Source organism: Lactuca sativa, chromosome 5, assembly GCF_002870075.4.
Source record: "Lactuca sativa cultivar Salinas chromosome 5, Lsat_Salinas_v11, whole genome shotgun sequence".
NCBI lineage: Eukaryota > Viridiplantae > Streptophyta > Magnoliopsida > Asterales > Asteraceae > Lactuca > Lactuca sativa.
The window spans coordinates 284813817-284829583 of record NC_056627.2 but is presented as its reverse complement, the minus strand read 5'-3'; the positions used below and the strand labels follow the sequence as shown (position 1 = coordinate 284829583).

Here is a 15767-nt window from a genome sequence, read left to right as displayed (position 1 = left end):
GCAAAAAAAAACGGCTTCAACATCCTCAGGATCTATTGTTATAGATGATTTTGGAGACAAATTTGAATGATATGTACAAGTTCAACTCGAAGTCAGGGTCACCATTGAAATATTGTGATGAACTTTCCACTAAATCCAAAAAATATGTGAACTTATTCATAATAAACACCCAACAAAGATTTGTAAAGTAAATATCAATTGTGTGTTTAAAAAAAAAAAAAAAAAAAAAAAAAAAAAAAAAAAAAAAAATCTTCAATAGGAAGTTTTGAGTTTAGGACCATACTTTTGAGCCATGGCATCAATCCAATCTTTCATGTCCGCCAAAACAAGATCCGCAGCCTCATCAGGCTCACCATTGATCAACGAATGATACATTCCTTCATAAAGCTTCAACGTCTTGTCCTCTTTAGCAGTCACAGCCTTCTCATACAACATCTCTGAACCAGTATGGCAAGCCAACCCATCCGCAGTGCCATGAGCTGTAAAAAATGGAACCCTAACCTTCTCGAAGTTGTTCTGTACATAATTCGTCACCCTCACCACCTCTCTCATCGTCCCCACCCTCGGTTTTCCGGCATATCGTTTCGGGTTCACCACCAGTACCTTCAGTTTCTCCAAATCCTTCACCGCTTTCACCGCCATTTGAGCAGTTGGCATCGCCGCCCATGTATCTGCCAATCCGAAAAGTAGTCCGTACATCGTTATATGTAGCTTCAATCGCAAAACCACCACAGTTAGAATCGAAGCAATTTGGTGAATTTGAAAATTCATGGCTAATTGATTTAAACAACAAATCATAAGCCCAAAGACCCATTGACTTTTTTTAGATCGGTAACGAATTTGGAAATTTGCCCAAAGTCAAACAATAAAAATCAAGTGCAGATTTGGTATCGGAGGTTATTTGAAATTACCTTGGAGGGAATCATGCCTTCCGGTAGGACAAATAACGGAGACAAGAAGATCAAGCCGGACCATATGTCGGGATCAGATTGGAAGTACATAAGCATTGTGATCATTCCGCCCATTGACTCCCCCAAAAGGAACGCCGGTAGATTACAGTACTGTTCGCTCCGGCGAACACTAACGAAGTATGATAGTGAAGTCGCGGCTGCTTTATCCATGTCTCCGATGTATCCATGGAGTCCGTCGGAGCGGCCGTGACCAAGGAGGTCAGCGGCGAAGACGGCGTATCCCCATTTGGCGTATGCGATACAGATATTTTGGAAAACCCAGCTGGTGTCGGATGTGTAGCCGTGGGTCATGAAGACGGCGGCCTTAACTGGTTGGTCTAATGGCAGCCATGATTGAGTGAAGATCTTGCCGTTAGAGGTTTCGAAATAGGATTTGGAGTTACTGACGCCATGGGATTTGTAGTATTCTTCCTCAGGCGTTTCCCCCCAGAAGAACGGTGGTGGCGGTGGTAGTTGTGGAAAGCCCGGCGGTGGAGGCATAGTTGGTGGCGGTCGTCGTGGAGGATAAAAGCTCGAATTCGTGTGATATTAGTTGAGGCTTTAATCTATGAAAAAGGTTATATTATAAACCATTTTCTTAACTCTTTGAACTTCAATGGCGATTATTTTAACAAAATGTTTGATGGAGTTGTCGATTTAAACAAAATCTTAACAATATCATGAAACTAAAAATTACACAGGTAAACATTTTTTTAGGTTTTTTTTAATATAACCAATTTTTTTTAAATAACCTTTTGCTCTGGAATGGCCATTCCAGAACGGAAATCCGGCTGAAGCCTAAGACGATGAGGTATGGGTCTTTTTTACTTATTATGGACTTACGTGGACAACCATAACACCGTTGTAATGGGGAACACTGCCCCCATTTGAACGTTGGAGATAGTGGACCGTATGCAAATGGTCAAAACGTAAATAAAAAAAGTTACTTTTTAATCTTTATATATACTAATTTTAACCCATTTTTTTAAATATTTATCTCATTCTCTCTATACTTTCTTATAAACTATACTTTCTTCCAATTTCAAAAAAATTGAGCAAAACCCAAACACCCCCCCCCCCCCCCCCCCATCATCAAACTCAAACATACAACCAAACACAACCTTGTCTCGGATTTGCGAGTTATGAAAATTATTTCAACATTTTATCGTCTCAAGCATCACCAAAAATCTCATACCAAGGCGCCACTTTCAATCCCGCTTCACCACCACTGTAATTTCCCAACTCACCTTACCTTCAACAAAATTTACAACAGAATCTTTTCCCTACTTTTGTTTCGATGCAACAAAACACCACCTACAACGCAACCATCGGTTGAAGTGGAAGCGAGAGTTAGTAAGAGAAGGAAAGGGAAATGGAAATCGATAGCGGTTGAAACAGAAAATGCAGACGTTCCACAATGGTGGACACTGGAGGAAGAATATGCTTTGACAAGGGCTTGGTGTACTACTTCAAAAGACGAACTCTGCGAATATGGAATGAAGAAAGGAGCTTATTGGGGGGCGCGTGCGCGACAAGTTTCACACTATTTTGAAGAAAAAACTGTATCGCAACAATGACATGTTGAACAGCAAATCGGGTCAAATAACTAAGGGGCTGTTTGGTAGGATCTGAATTTTTAAGAGGTCTGAATTTCTAAAAGGGTCTGAATTCTTAAGATCTGAATTTTTAACATGTTGTTTGGTTGTAACCTCTGAATTGTTGTGTTGAATTATAAAATGACCATTTTACCCTTCTGTGTTCTTTTTTGTTGAATGTAAAGTTTTGGTTTATAAAATAACTGTTCTTGAAGAATTATAAAAATAATATATAAACACCTTACAAAATCAAAATTAAAACATAAATCTAAATGAAAAAGGTTCAAACTTCACATTTTACCAACAATTAATCAACAAATCAAGATTAAAATTAACGAAATCATTTGTTATTCATACATAATGAGCAACTTTTTATAAAATTGTTTTATCTAACATCATCTTTCAGCAACAAGAAAAAAAATCAAAAACATCAGAAGGATTACAAATGTTCCACTTTGTTTATATCAACTTTCATTGATCCTTCAAGCTACAAGAAATTAACATCTATGATTAGCAACCATATATCTTTAATTTCATATTACAAATATTCCATGGGTTTACCATGGATAATTTATTTTTTCAGATGATTTCTTTGTTTTCGTTCGACATTATTTGAATTAAACCAAAGAATGGTGTCTTTAATGGATGATTCTGGTTAACAATAGGTGGTGCTAGAATGCACAACTTTTTCCAGCTTCATCTTGTGCTTGTTTCCATACAAAAGAGTAACAATTTTGGCTTGAATCAAATAGGATACAATCCACCATCAACCCACTATCCACCCACCATAACCAACACAATCACCATAGCCATTAATCCAAATCCAACATTACCCTCCTTCACTCTTTCCTGAACCACCAAACACCACCCACACAAACACCATTCCTACATTTTACCACTATCACCACAGCCTATACCGACAAAACCAAATCACCCAAGAAAAAAAACACGCAAAAAAAAAACTGACCATTAAGTTACTCCCTCACCTGCAATTCCCATGTTCATCATCCTTTCCACTTCACAACAGCCACCATTTTCAAACCTGCAACCAAGAAACAAGGGAGATGCAGAAGAGGAAGGCAGCAATCAAAATTGAAAAAAGTGTGTGTCAATCGAATTTTGAGAAGGAACACGAAGAGGTGTTCAGTTTCTTTTTTTTGTTGGGATACATATATGGACTGGGGGGGTTCGCTGCCAATGGAGATGGCAGCGCTGGTGGGAGAAGGTGGCCAACTAGTGGTGGACAGGATGGCGGAATCGGAGATGCAGGGGGAAGGAGCGTCGGTGTCTGTGAAAGAAAGAGAATCGGGAAAGAAGTGATATATTAGGGCAAAAGAGGAATATGCGTCTCCTTTTTAAGTTCAGATACGCCTCCACATCTGAATTTCTCAATTAAGAGGCTACCAAACAGGGTCTAAGCAGTTTAGCAAATTCAACTGTATTTACAACAGGCTTGAGGCGCAACAGCAAAGCGGAACCAACGACTTCGATTTGTTCAAATATGCAAAAGAACAACATCGGGTCGAAATAGGACATGTTTTCTAGTATGAAAAATCATGGGAGTTGTTGCGAGCGGATCCAAAGTGGAATAAAACGCCTACATCGTCGGAGGTTCAATCCAAAAGGTCTCGCAATTCGAGCTCGGTCGACGTGTCGGACGCATGGACTCACATCGAGCTAAACGCCGACACTGATGAGATCCCGGATGATATCGATGAGATATACCCACCATGAAGACCGTTCGGATGCGACAAAGCTAGGCGCGCTACAAGGCATGTGGAGGAGGTTGAGGCGAAAGCAAAAGACACAACAAAAATGAGAGTGAAATTCGACGAGCACAGTATATTGATACAAGAAAAAATGACTTGAAACGTCGTCATTTGGAGTTCCTAAAAAGGCAGGCACAGAAGAAGCTGGAGCAAAAAGAGAGAGAATTAATGAAACATCAGTTATCAATTCTTCGGACGAGCGAGGAGGGTTTGGCACCTGAAGATCCACGGTGCTACAAACAATGAAGGAACAAATTAGAAGGAAATAGTTGGGTTAATTATGATTTTATGAGTAATTTGAATGATATTTTAGTTAATGACTTTAGGTTTAAAATTATGTTTTTTGAATTGTAGTCGTAATTTTAGATTTTAAATATTATGTCTTTTTTTTTAAATTATGTTTTATAAAAATATATTCATTTTAGTGATTAAAAAAACGTAAAAAGGAAAAAAAGGAAAAAGGAAAAAGAAACAAATTCAAAAAAAAATCAAAAATAAAACATATTTATTCTAAAAAAGTTGGTGTTCCATCTTGTTGTCCATTTCCCCACTTTGTGTTATAACACCATTTGTTTATGTGGCATGTGAGGTGGCACAATTTGGTATTGTATCTTGTTGTCCACACACAATGCTCTAATATTGTTGCTCATTGGTATATATGGGTCCCACACATAAAAAATCCAGAATACGTTTTCCGGAATTAGCAGATCCGAAGCATGATCTACCCGTATTTCAGACCAAATTTTCAGCATGGATTCGTCAAACCAATTAAGTTTTACACTTTAAGTTATTTTGCATTTGATTTTTTGAAACGATTTACCTATTCCAAAATGGTTCGAACAACGAGGAACAACTCCGGAATATCCAGATTATCCTTTTTTCATCTTTTCCTTATTGTACGTGTATGAATGTTATGTAAGTACTTTGTAATATGTTTCTTATCGGTTGTTTTAGTCTGGAATTACTTATTGTAGGGGTTCCGGAAGGGAAATGTAGGTCCGGAACACAATAAACATTGTCCGGAACTTGATGATCTATTCCGAAACAATGATCCAAAATACTTATAATATACATTTTTTTCTAAGTATTGTTTAATAATTCATGTTAGTCCAAAGACGAGTTAACGTAGATGTTGTTAAAAAAAAGTGGGTCTTACGGACAACGAAGTTGTATTCAATTCACAGGAGATTTTGGAATTGCACCCAATAAAGGTAAAATCGAAAAACAATAATTTTATAATTCTAATTTATTTTTACGGTAATGTACTAAAATGTTCTTGGATTTTTTTTAGATAAAAAACGACGATGCTGAGTTTCAAAATAAGATTAAAAAAAAACCAACAAAGGCACCCATAAAATTAAGAGGAAAAAATCATAAATGGTGTTAAAACTTAAATTGAAAGCAGATAGGACTTCGAAAGATGTCACCGAAGCAAGTGCAGACAAACCTGTTATGATAGACTAGTTAAAATTATGTTTTTTTTGTTATGGATATGTTTCAGGAATTGTTTTTTTATTATTATTAAATACTTTTATTCTTATTGATTTTTAAATAGTATATTAATAAAATTTAGGTAAATTCTATTTTCATTCTCCAACATTAAGTGAATCGAACGATCATGATGAGTTGCCTATAGAGTATGTTATACCACGTCTTGAAGACGAGCAACGACATCTTGTTGATATGGCTGTATTAGAAATGAGTTGTGATTATCAATGTACTAAACAACGAATGGTAATACTAGAACTCCCATTACCGCCTTCACCGGCTGAGGATCGGAGAAAAGTAGCAATGTATAACATGCAAAATGCTCATTATTACAATGTCTGAAGATATATGACAATTTGTGAACACAATGGACATCATCGAAGAAACACGTAGGACGACTCCAACAACAGAAGATCGAGTTGAATTGACTGATAATGGTTTCGAACTAACGGAGACCTACATGGAATTGTTTGAAAATGATGTAGACACGGCTAGTTTGCATCGGATGTAAGTTCCCAGTTATCGGCCACAAATGTAATCTGGTTTTAAATACGGATATTGTAATGTCTTTTCAAACTGAATTTTGTAAAACGAACGGTATGATTATGTAAACTAAAATGACAATTATCCTTTTTCATTAACATTATTGCAAATAATGTTATTTAATCTAATACATACTTAGATTGGTTTCCAAAAATCAGGAAATTGTAAGGGATACATATTTTGTTCCCGGTCAATAAAATCTCCTCTACTTCTAACAATATTTGTTAAACGGTCCCGTTCTGCACAAAGTTTATTGATCTCCTTATTTTCATTTTCAATCCACTTCTTAACTTGTTTCACTTCTTTCATCGCTTCTGCAACCCATTTTTCTTTTTCATTTACTTGTTCCACTAGATCGTCTACATATTGATTTAGTGTGCAACTTTTCTCAAAGTCCTTTTCGTTTTCTTCTTCAGCAGCCTTCATAGCTTGGAAACCGTCACCAGGCATTTTATCCGGGAGTGAGAAATATGGGCCTTCTGGAAACAGGTTATTATCTTAACAACCATAATAATCTTCTTATTCACAATGTCAAACACCATCGTGTGATGAACTCATTCCAATTTTATTTCAACGTTGAGGATTCATGCTAGGTGCATTTTTAGGTCGAAAAGCAAGTGTACGAAAGAGCCACTCCTGAAAGTGGCTCCGGATCCAGAATGGGGTTCCGGAATAAGGGTCTGAAATACTGTCAGGAATCTATGACATTTACTATTCGCAATGACTACACATATTGTCAGGAATCTATGACTGTTACTTTTGGGAAATGACTACACATATGTCAGGAACCTATTATTGTTCTGAATTTATGGTCTTAAATATCAATTCTTGAATGTGGTCCGAAATCGCTAGTCCGGAACCTAGCTCCGAAATAACTTGTCCGGAACATGGCTCCGGAACAATTGTCCAAAATAGCTAGTCCAAAATATTGTCAGGAATCTATGACATTACTGTTCGGAATAACTATACATATGTCAGGAATCTCTGACTTTTACTGTTCGCAATGACTACTCATATGTCACGAATCTAGGACGATTATTGTTACGGAATTAGGGTCCAAAATATCATTTCCGGAATGTGGCTCCGAAATGTGTTTCCGGAATAGTGTTAGGAACCATAACCCTAGTAAATCTTCTCTAATAAATGAAAGTTTTTTTTTCCATTTGTCACACTCTCATTCAATTTATCAAATGTCATTTTATGGTTATTTTGAATTAATTTTTTTCCCACGTGTCATTTTATGAGTTTTTCTATTTTATTAAATTCCACATGATATTTTAATGTAATAATTGCAATACATGTAATAATAAATGAATATCAATTTCATTAATCAACATACATTTTAATTTCAAGATTCTCAAAATTAAAGTTTATTAGTTTCTTTTGTTTATTTATTTAAATTATTTGTTTAAATATAAAAGAGAAAATCATTTCCATTATAATAATTCATTATTTTTCTTATTTTCTTATAAATTGAAAGTTCTCAAATATTTTGACCTTTATATTTAATTTTTTTTTTTAAATTAACCCATGTAATACATGGGTCTCACAACTAGTGCCATTATATAAAGGAATTCAAGCATGAAAACTCTTTACCTTGTTAAAATTAAAACTAAAAATTCATTTCTCATAATCCAAAGAAATGGCATACTATGATTGTGGCTCTGAAAGTATTATAAGGATATCAATGACTAGAAATAACCTTGGACGGCTTTTTTATGCTTGTCCTAAAGAGGTATGTGGGTTATCCTTTTATTATTTTTCTTTGGAATAATATTAATTTACACAATATATGTCATGTGTTTGATCTTAAATTTTCAAGGACCACAATTTAGGTTTATCTGTTGGGTTGACAAAGCAAAAGATAACAACTCGGTGATAATCGATAACTTATTTCGATCGAAGAAGAAACTTGAAACCTAAAATATGCACTTGAAGATAGCGTTAATGTGTAATTGGATTTTCTTTTTTGGAATCATTGTGTACAAGTTGTAAGTTTTATGTTCATCAACTAAGTTTCCCTTCTGTAACACTTATTAATCTTTTTAATATGTAATGTTTTCTTGTTTGTTAGTATTACTACGGTACTTTTCAATTATGTTTTTTCTATCTTTGTAATATGTAACAAATACTAGAGAAATAATAATATTTTTCATTACACACTGCAAATCAATTACAAACATAATGTATTGCAATTACATTGGCAATAAAACTGTAATCAAAGGGTCTAGTATTTCCTATTCATTTGGAAGGGGAAGAGGGTGCACGATTTGTGTCTGGTAGGCAGTCTGAAACACATTAGCTCAGTAATATATTTGAACCACATCAAGTAATTCATGGTTGTTCAAATGACGTGATACCGCAATAGCACAACCGCAAGTTATACCCAAACTGCGTCATTTCCCACATGAACATGTATGATTGTTCAGGTCAACAACACATGTTTTTTTAAAATCAAAAACTCGATAAATGTCACATGGGAGTGGAGACGGGATCTCTGGCAGGATCTTTGTTGCTTGCCACCAAACAGACTTTTGCATCCTTTGATGAAGCACCATTTCAGCATACGGGGTGAGTACGGTAGTCAAACTTGCTGGAAAGTAAATATGATCAAATAAGGTTCTTGTACAAGTATTTAAATAAATTTAATATTTCACACAGTATTTTACTTGTCATTAATCTGTGTTCAAAGTCCTTTAAATATAGTCACGAATTGCCTCGGTAAGCATTATTATCGGTACATTGCATTGATTTACCGATAACACAAAAAAATTCGGGAACATCAATGTTGACTACATTCCAACAGATGTTAGGGAAATAGGCTCTTGCCCATTTTGTATGACCAATGTTGGAAATCATTTCATGAGCATCAGGGGTCAGCTGACAGAAGTTTTCTTCAAAATCGGACACAGTATATGAGATGGATGTCATCCACGAAAAAGGTTGTAATGTTCTGTCATATACGCCTCTTGTACGCATATACTTGAACACACTTTTAGAAGTATATACATGATAAGAATCAAGCAATACATGCTCTATGCAAGAACTATCGACATCGTCCATAGGTTCTAGCATTTTTCAAGTGGGGGAGAGTAGAACCTCACAACAACAAGACTTTCTGCCAAGGTTCGATTCTCAGTCGGATTTCTCCAAGTTCAAGACTTTCGTGCAACTGTTAAATATTCTAATTTCGCGTCATGATCATTGTCAGCTGTTGGATTTCCCTTCTAGTCTTATTAGTTTTAGTTGTGATAGCATCTGTAAGGCGTATTTGTGCTTTAGACTCTAGGGTGTTAGGAGCCCAGGTTGAGAGATCTGATGAGGGCTTCCTTGTATGTTCTTGTTTGATTGGGTCTTGGAGGTCTGAGTCCTTGCCCAAAGACCTGGTAGGGTCAGTTAAGTCTTGTTAGGCCTGAGTGTTGTTGTTTGTTGGTGGATCGGGGGTAAGACCAAGTGATGTGGTTGGTTAGTGGATCAAGGGTAAGCCTGAATGTTGTTAGTAGATAGCTAAGCTGGTTTGTCGAAGCCAGACAGGAGTATGGTCTAGTTTAGTATGTAACTAGTTAGTTTTTGTTGTGGTGGTGCACGTATGTGCAGGATTAGCATAATGACGTTTGGCCGAGAAGGTTTTAAGCCGATCAAATCTGTGGATTTTCAGTCAATTTGGTAGATTTGAGGGTTATGTCAGACTCCGAGTAGTGAAGAGGTTCTTTCCATCATGATTTAAGGAAGTTGTGCGAAGAAATTTTCTTCAAGTCGCATGGTATCACCAAAATTTATGGGCTGGCAGAGTTGTCAAGAAGTTGGAGCGAGAACCAATTTTAAGGACAAATCTATTTTAAGTAAGGGAGAATAGTAACATCATGTTTCCTGTCATTTCTTATTTTAGGACTATAGACCGGAAGTCACATGTGTAAAGGCTTTGGGCCTTAAGGAGTTAAATTTTGGACCTTTTGGAAGGAGGCAATGATGGTCAAGAGACTTAACCCTTGAATTGAGTTTTGGACCGAAGGGTAGAAAAGGAAAACTCATGGGCCGAGTTCTTGCATGAAATATGGATTTTTGTTCAGGAAGTTTTTAGTCCAATATATCTAGATAATCTTACGGGGGCTCTTCAACACCTTTATGTACATATAAAAAACACCAACATCGGAGTTGAAACGAAGAAGTTGCAGTAGTTTGAAAGTGTGTTGATTTTGGGAAGAAGGGTAGTACGTTGGGCGTACATTAGGTATGTCGTGCGTACCTTATGTACGTTGTGCATACCAATATAACGAAGACATGCATCCAAGGGTGTACGCTAGGTGTTGGGGTTTTGAACCCTATTTAAGGTCCTTAACTTCCCCAAACCCTTTCCATTCTTAGCATCCACCTCTCCAATGTCCTCCCTTGAAACCCTAACCCTAATTTAAGCCTTGTGAGCTAAAGAGTGTGCTTTTTTGTATCTTTGAAGGAAGAAGAAGGTGGTGATTGAGCTTGAAAGCTTGAAGCAATGTTGGATTTGGAAGTTCTCATCCCTCATTCATCTCCAGAAGGTATAAAATTAGAAGATTTATGAATGTTTCCTTAGATCTAGTTTAAGGTGTTAAAGTTATGTCCTTTTTGTCCCACAAATTGGTCCATTTGAGTGTGGGTTGTTCCAGATCCTGTGAGTTGCGTTTCCAGGTGTATATGAGGGTGGTAAGTCATAAAAATGTGATATTGGTCTTGTTTTTTCATTCATGGATGTGTTAAGAAGCTTGGAATCTTATGATAAGTTAGGGTTTTGGATTTAGACCCTTCCTAGCCATGCAAAATCATAAAGTTGGAAACTTTATGATTATGGGTGTTAATTTGGACCTGGAACTGAGCTCTAGACAAAAGGCCTTAAGGTATAAAGTGCTTAATAAAGGAGTGGGATCAGGGCGCGTACGTTTGGTGTATGTGGAGTTTTGCGTCATTGTATCGTGGGTCGAAGGCACCATTGTCAGGCCACTAGTTGGTTATCTTTTAGTAGAGGGATGTCATAGGGACTGTATGTAGTCACATAGGATAGACTTGTTGGATATAGTGTCTAAGCCCATAACTATATTTGGTATGTACTTGACCCGACCCGGCATGGTCCATTTGGGTTGCACTTCACCCGAACAATTTATGGATAATATTTGAGAATAGTACAAGTTATGATTTATTAATATATTATAAGTTCTAATATATTAATATAAGATCATATTATTTAATTAGTAGTGATCTATAATTAATCTAGGATTAATTTAGTGATCAAAGATATTACTAATTAAATATGGGCTTCTATATTTATATTGTGTGGGCTAATGCTTATTTAGAATGGGCTAGGCTTGGATGGAAAAGTCCATGGATACTCCATGGAGCTTTGACCCATGGATCTCATGGAAATGAAGAGACATGGGTATTAGGGTTTACATGGATGTAACCCTAATCCACCACACTATATAAAGGAGGCTTTGGTTCTTGAAATCATACTAGTTGACACTTGTTGAGGTGAGGCCGATTTCAAGATAGTAGTATTTATTCTCTCAAAGTTCCAAGTTTGTGGTGATTTGTGACTTTCATTTGAGGCATCCACATTATTGGTGCTAGGCTCTAAAACTCCAAGCAATCAACTACAACTTCAAGGTAAGCATTTCTACTAGCTTATTTGATTCATGTTCCCCATGCCATGCTAGTTAAGATATGAACCTTGGAAAAATAATTATTTGCATGTATCTTAGACAAACATAGATCCAAGGTTTATTAGGGTTGCATGTACACTTAGGAAGTGTTAGAATGCTCAAAAACCCTTCAGTGGTATTAGAGCCTAGGTTTATTTGTTTGATACTTGATGTAAAAAAAAAAAAAAAAAAAAAAAAAAAAGTTGGAAAAGTCGAAAATAATTAAAAAAAAAAAAAAAAAACGGAATTTCGGCTTTAGTTGCTGGAAATGGATTGGAAACATTACTCTAAACTGTTTTGGTACTTGAAAACTTGTTTTAGATGGAGTAATGTTTTTTGCTAATTCATTTACAACAACTAGTTATCAAAATTACAAAGTTTTATGTGATTTTGATTCTTGAAAGTGTTCATATTCATATTCGTGTTCTTATGATGTTTAGATGATCATAGGAATTATTTGTAACCTATGTGGTAATTTAATTCTTGATCATAATGTGTTTTAATGGAGTCCATAACTTGTCCTCAAGTTATGGAAAACCAAAAGTCTCTTGGATTAAAAACCATTAAAAGAACATAAGAGTTAGAAAAATGAAGAGTCTTCATTTTATTACTCTATTAAACTCATAAGTTACAAGATATGAAAAGTTTTGAAAGTTTACAAAACTTGCCCTCAAGTTTTGGAACAAGTAAAGTTAAGTTAAAACTTTAGTTCCAACCCTTAGAATTTTAAAAAGTTAAAATTCAACCCTTATACTTATATTATTATGATTTAATAATTATATATATATATGTATAAGAACAAAGTCGTCTTACCGCTAGTACGCCTCATTCACGAAGCCGGTCTATAAGGTGGGTATAAGGTTGTTGCCTATAAAATGGTGACTTAATGGGTGTCCACTCTCACCCACCGCTTGCTTGACTGGTGGAGGGTCGTTAGCCGAACGGGTAAGACAAGGACTTATAAATTCTCATTCAAAGTATGATGAATATTATAAAGTAACTAAATGTTTTATTAAATTCCCAATCTTAGTTACTTTAGGAAAAATGTGAATAAGGTGCTAATCCATGAAATTACACTTTACACTTTGATTAAGTCGTTGGTGGAGCGTGTGTGGTTAACCGGCACACTAACTTGGACTTAACAAGGTAGGTAAAGGGTGACTTAAAGGTTTATTATAGTATCGGTGGAGCGTGTGTGGTTTACCGGCACATCGATTGAGTGATAAACCTTAAGGGTACCAAGTGATTTGCATGGTTACTTCACACCTCGTTTTGTGATCCTCGGCATCCCAGTCACAAAACTTGGAGGGCACACTTGAGATTGAAACATGCCTTTGAAAAGTTCATTGAATCTCAAAGAATCTAGGAATTTCTAAGAACCAATCAAAAACCTAATATTTAAACATTTCGGTTTTCGTGGTGGAAATTGGTGAATCGTCATTCACCTACCTTTCAAATATGGTATAGCTTAGATTACGGCATACCTCTTCTAAGTTATATTATATTGTGATTGGATCCTAGCCTTAATATTACATTTGGGTGTTTTATTAAGGACTCTCTTATATCTAAACTAATCTTGTTCTCTTCTTTTCAGATGTCTTCAAACAATGCTTCTGGCTCTAATCCTAATGGCTCCTTTACCCTTATGAACTTGTGTGGGAAAGTCACCTTTGATGGATCCAACTTCAATGAGTGGATCAGAAACATCAGGATGATTACCCGCTACGAGGACAAAGAATATGTCCTTGACAAGGAGCTTAAGGAGATTGATGAGACCACTGCAACTCCTCAGGAGATCGCTGACTTTCGGGCACATGAAAGGGATGCTACGAAAGTGGCTTGCATCATGATGGCCACGATGACAGCGGAACTCCAAAAGTCTTATGAGGATTTCTACCCTTATGAAATGCACCAAGATTTGATGGAAAGATACCATCAAAGTGCAAGACAAGAGAGGTATGAAATCATCTGCTCCATGATAACAACCATGATGAAGGACGGGGAATCCGTCACGAGCCACATGCAGAAAATGCAAAGGTATGTGGATCGTTTGCTGAAGCTTAATGTGAACTTCCCGGAGGATCTTGCAATAGATATTATTTTGCATTCCTTACCATCGTGCTATGATCAATTCCGCATGACATATCACATGAACAAGGAAGAAGTCACCCTCAGCAAACTTCAGGGACTTCTCAAGACCGCAGAAACAGGTCTTAAGGGGAAGTCGGTTGCTATCACTCCTACTCAAAACTCTACTCCGGTTTTGGCAATCGGGAAAAGTCGAGGGAGGAAGAGAAAGAGCTCTTCTAAGGGTACCAAGGTTCGGACCCTTGATGGCTCTTCTTCAAGTGGAACCAAGAAAGGTTTCGTCACTCCTTCTTCTGACCCAAAAGAGGCTGAATGCTTCTATTGCCATGAAAAATCTCATTGGAAGCGGAACTGCCCAAAGTACCAGCAGGATGTGAAGGATGGGAAAGTCAAACCCAACCATGCAGGTACTTACACTATCATTTCTAATAACTCACCCCATTCTAAATCTTGGGTCCTTGATACCGGTTGTGGTATTCATATTTGTTGTGACTTGCAGGGACTAAGAAGAAGTGAGAATGTGGAGCAAGGAAGAATAAACTTGATCATGGGGAATAGGAAAGCTTTACCTGTTACCAAGATTGGAGTTTATACTTTATCGCTAAGTAGTGGGTTTAATTTAGATTTGAATAAATGTTGTTATTCGCCAGGAATGGCAAGAAATATTATTTCCTTTCATGCTTTGTACAAACAAGGGTTTACCTTTTCATTTAATAATGAAGTTGGTTCTATAGATGTTTTCTATAATAATGTTTTTTATTTTAAAGCATTACCTTGTGATGGTGTGTATGAAGCTGTATCTGTTATAGATAACTTAGGAAATAATGTTTTGTGTATTGATTCTACTAATAATAATAACTTGGATAAAGCATCATTATGGCATTGTCGTCTTGGACATATAAGCAAGAAACGCATAGGCCAACTCCAAAAGGATGGAGTCTTGGAGTCGTTTGACCTAAAGTCAGATGATAGTTGCGAATCATGCTTACTTGGCAAAATGACAAAATCACCCTTCACAGGCTCGTGTGAGAGGGGTGAAGGTTTGTTGGACCTTATACACACGGATGTGTGTGGACCATTCAAACATGCCACAAGGGATGCTAATCGTTATTATTTGACTTTTACTGATGATTACAGTAGATATGGATATGTCTACTTAATCAAGCATAAGTCAGAGACTTTCGAGAGGTTTAAGGAATTTAAACAGGAAGTCGAGAATCAATTGGGCAGGAACATTAAGATGCTTCGATCCGATCGAGGAGGTGAGTATCTTAGTTCAGAGTTCCTCGACTATCTTAGGGAATGTGGGATTGTCTCACAATTGACACCTCCCAGGACACCACAGTTGAATGGTGTGGCTGAGAGGCGTAATCGAACCTTGTTGGATATGGTTCGTTCCATGATGAGTCGAGCTACGCTACCAATCTCATTCTGGGGGTATGCCTTAGAGACTGCCGCCCATATTCTTAATCTTGTCCCTACAAAGAAAGTTGCCAAAACTCCTCACGAGATGTGGACTGGGAAAGTACCTAAGCTAGACCACATCAAGATTTGGGGTTGTGAGGCTTTCGTGAGACGCGAGACTCATGATAAGCTCGAACCTCGAAGCGAGAGGTGTATTTTCATCGGCTACCCACAACAATCCTTTGGTTACCTCTTCTACAG

At 36.8% G+C, this 15767-nt stretch overlaps 1 protein-coding gene across 1 annotated transcript; it reads right to left on the bottom strand.

Annotated features, from left to right (window-relative positions):
• Positions 1 to 224: 224 nt before the first annotated feature.
• LOC111910230 (caffeoylshikimate esterase) lies at positions 225 to 1654 on the bottom strand. Its single transcript, XM_023906019.3, has 2 exons — positions 912 to 1654; positions 225 to 711 (listed from the first exon to the last, which is right to left on the bottom strand). The coding sequence occupies exons 1-2, from the start codon at positions 1449 to 1451 to the stop codon at positions 253 to 255; spliced, it is 999 nt and encodes a 332-aa protein (XP_023761787.1). The 5' UTR covers positions 1452 to 1654; the 3' UTR covers positions 225 to 252.
• Positions 1655 to 15767: the final 14113 nt, after the last annotated feature.